At 50.3% G+C, this 3,740-nt stretch overlaps 1 protein-coding gene across 1 annotated transcript in view; it reads left to right on the top strand.

Moving 5' to 3' along the window:
* LOC116377758 (solute carrier organic anion transporter family member 5A1-like) overlaps positions 1 to 3,502 on the top strand; it is a 9,882-nt gene extending 6,380 nt beyond the window's left edge. Inside the window, exons 5-8 of the mRNA XM_031839471.1 lie at positions 94 to 253; positions 442 to 689; positions 781 to 845; positions 1,344 to 3,502. Of these exons, the coding sequence (XP_031695331.1) occupies positions 94 to 253; positions 442 to 689; positions 781 to 845; positions 1,344 to 1,852 (982 nt within the window). The 3' untranslated portion in view covers positions 1,853 to 3,502. The remainder of the gene's footprint in view (positions 1 to 93; positions 254 to 441; positions 690 to 780; positions 846 to 1,343) is intronic.
* Positions 3,503 to 3,740: the final 238 nt, after the last annotated feature.

Genomic DNA, 3,740 nt, shown 5'->3' with positions numbered 1-3,740 from the left:
TGTGTGTGTGTGTGTGTGTGTGTGTGTGTGTGTGTGTGTGTGTGTGTTGTGTTGCGTTGCGTTGCGTTGCGTTGCGTTGCTTCCTCTCTGCAGACCGACTCTCACCATGACCCAGAGGAACCTGACCGGAGGTTGCAATGTGAACTGCGGCTGTAAAATCCACGAGTACGCTCCGGTCTGCGGCTCCGATGGCATCACTTACTTTAACCCCTGCCTGGCCGGCTGCAGCAGCGTGGGCAACGACAGCACCGGGGTGAGAGGATAATGATATCTACCATTCCACTGCTGACACTCTTAAAAAGCTATAAAGAACATCAAGCTTTTACACATTCAATGTTTCAAGAACTGTGAGAAAGCAGAGGCAAAAAAGTTAGATGTTCTTTAAGATCGCGTGACTCCGTCCGTCGTCTCGATGACGATCTTTAACTCCGCCCCCTCCAGATCCGCAACTACTCGGACTGCGCCTGCGTCCAGAGCCGCCAGATCATCACGCCGGCGTCGTCCGGCGGTCAGGGCGGCAACCAGCTGCAGCTCGTCATCGTCAAGACCTACCTGAACGAGAACGGCTACGCCGTGTCGGGGAAGTGCAACCGCACCTGCAGCACCCTCATCCCCTTCCTCATCTTCCTCTTCATCGTCACGCTCATCACCGCCTGCGCCCAGCCCTCCGCCATCATCGTCACGCTCAGGTATTCAAAGTGTTATCTCAGTTCGGTTCGTCCTCCGTTACTGTGAGGTTCCTCGGTCTTCACCTTTCTGTGTGGTGTTTGTGTGTTGCAGGTCTGTAGCGGAGCAGGAGAGGCCGTTCGCTCTGGGAATGCAGTTTGTCCTCCTCAGGACTCTCGGTGAGCAGAAAAACTACTTTTTTCAATCTTTTTAGTTGAGCGTCAGCTAAACGCACTGATTGTAAACGCACTGCACATCCTGGAACTGCTGACCGCGAGCTGATGAAGCGCCAGGAAGTTCAGATGTTGTGCTAAATTTAATGCCTCGTCATCACCGTTCTCCTGAAGGAGGAGTGAGATACATGAGATGTTCAGGAAGCTGCTGCCACTTTGAATCAGTCAGAACTGGAGTGTTTGACCATTTTGATCTGTTTCTCCAACAGTCTAACATCTTAACTGAAGTGTGACGCTCAGTAAGTGGAGTGAAATAAAGAGGATTTAGATTTAGATTGGTCCTCGATCACTTCTGTGCTCATGAGTTTTCTTTCCTCTCCTCTTCCTCACCTTCTCCTATCACCCTCTTCTTTGCGTATTCTCTTTTCTTGACTTTCCTCTTTATCCTCACTCTTCTCTCCTCTTCCTCTGTCACTTCGTCTCCCCCCCCTCTTCTCCACTCAGCCTACATCCCGACGCCCATATACTTCGGCGCCGTCATCGACACCACCTGCATGCTGTGGCAGCAGGACTGCGGTGTCCACGGCTCCTGCTGGGAGTACGACGTCACCTCGCTGCGCTTCGTCTACTTCGGCCTCGCCGCCAGCCTCAAGTTCTTCGGCTTCCTCTTCATCTTCCTCACCTGGTACTCCATCAAGTACAAGGAGGAGCGGGTGGAGCGCTGGCTCAAGCGCCACATGTCGCCCGTCGACACCGTGGGCAGCCTCGTGTGCCACCCGGGCGGCCACAAGGGCCACGCCCGCACCCGCTCGTGCCCCGTCAACATCCCCCGGACCGACCCCAGCGCCCTACTGCCCGCCAACGCGCCGCCGCGCGCCGGCCCCCTCAACCGCGGTGTCAGCACCCAGAGTTGCCCCGGCAATGAGCTTAAAGCAATGACTCCTCCCCCTGCGGCCGCGGTGGCGCCGCCCGCACCGGCCCGCTCGCTGGAACACGTTTCAGTCAGAGTCTGAGTTTCAGAACGGGGGGGGCGATGATGCCGGTCTCACCCTCTGACATTTATTCTGAAATCGTCCCGTGGAGGTCCTGCTCTCATCTCATCCTAAGTTTAGTCTACATCCAACTGCCTCTGTGGCTTACACAAACCCTCATTGACTCCTTCAGAACCTCCAGGTCTGCGGTCGAATGATGGAGAGTCTGACTCCTTTAGGACCCAACCAGCTCGGAGTTCCTCCTCTGACACCAAAACATCTGCTAGGTTGGTGAAAGTGTTGAAAGCGACCGGGTTTGTTTTCTTTCCTGACCTCGGCAATATGTGCCTTCTGTCACCACGGTCCTCACATGTACAGTATACCTGCAAACACACTGGACGTCCAGACAGACTGTGCCCCCCCCCCTGTAAGAATAACAGTCACCTGAACAGATACCCCCCCCCCTCCACTTTACACCTGTGTTCCTTCTTTATTTGTTTTTTTTATGTACTTCACCAACATGCAAGTGATTTTTTTTCTTTTGTTTTTCCGGACACTGCATATCACAGCGCTCTCACGGAACAAAACAAAAACACAAAAAAACAAGAGAACCCTCGCAAGAGAACCCTGTGGAAATGTGATACACTGCAACTAAGTGTTAAGAACTGGAAACCGATGGCATGGTGCTATGTGAACTAGTCGTGTACTAGTTAGTGTCCATCTTTTCTTTCTTTTGGCTCATGATCTTCGGGTTAAACAGGCTTCAGAAGAACCGACCTGACAGCCGGTCACCGGGCGGAGCAGCTTGGCGTGCACAGAACGCATTCCTGTCCGACTGCAAAAGGCCTTTTTGTTTGCTCCCCCGACACAATGACGCGTAGTATTACCGCTGGAAGTCGGGATTGTTTGGCTTTTGCCGGCTCCACACAAAGCGTCCATACATCCGCGCTGCGTCCCTCCTGACTAAGCACCGTGATAAGTGGTTTAACCTGAAAAGAACAGGATCGGCTTTTTTGTATTTCATTTTTTCTCTCCCAACCCGCTGACCACATTTCCCCGGCTGGACGAGTCGCCGAGGATCCGTTCACTCGCCTGGAAGAAATACGGTTAAGATGCTCGGAGACGTTTTTTGGCATTCTTTGACTCTCTGTGTTTGTGACTCTTCACCGGGAGATGAGAGACTCAACCGTTCATTTAGTCGACCGTCGTCTTCTATTCTTCGTCAGCTCGTTGGTATTTTGGGATGGATCCTGAGTGGGAAATTTGCTAAACAATTAACCAGTAGCCCCAGTGACTTATGGGTAACGACTGAATGGGATTTTTGCGGTTCTCTTCGCCACATGTCAGGTTAAAAGTGTGGAACGTAGAACAGAAGACAGAAGAAGCTCTAATGTTCACTGTCGAGCTGCAGCTAGTGATCGTTTCCTTTATCTATAAATCAGCTGATTATTCTTTAAAGTATAATATTTCTTTGATCTAAAGAGAAACGGTGAATAAAATGTCCATCACGTTTATTCACGTTTGAGAAGCTGTGACTTTTAGATGTTTAGCGTCTCGATCGATTATCAGAAGTGTTAAATTAACTTTGAGTGTTCTTCAGTTGACTGATCGCTAATGGTGTTAGCACTAGATCGCTCCCCAGTGCAGGCCCAGCAGCTGAGGTAGTTCATTTCAACAATCACTTATTACAACGTAGAGAAAAACTAAAAAAGACTAAAAATCTGCCAGAAATTATGTTGCAACTTGTTTTAAAATACAAATGAATAATTTTGCCTCCAGCTTGATTGCGTAGCTGTTCTGGAGCTTTCGATCACATCACATGATCTTCATCAGCAGGTGGAGTTGTTGTGGATCTGTAGGATCAGCACCTTTTTGGGACTTTTCGTCCATCTTTGTTTGAAAACAGCAACTTAAAAAAACAATCCCGTAA

Source organism: Anarrhichthys ocellatus, unplaced genomic scaffold, assembly GCF_004355925.1.
Source record: "Anarrhichthys ocellatus isolate YVR2014 unplaced genomic scaffold, GSC_Weel_1.0 scaffold1644, whole genome shotgun sequence".
Lineage (NCBI taxonomy): Eukaryota > Metazoa > Chordata > Actinopteri > Perciformes > Anarhichadidae > Anarrhichthys > Anarrhichthys ocellatus.
The sequence above is the reverse complement of the archived record's forward strand: the minus strand, read 5'-3'. Positions and strand labels throughout refer to the sequence as shown.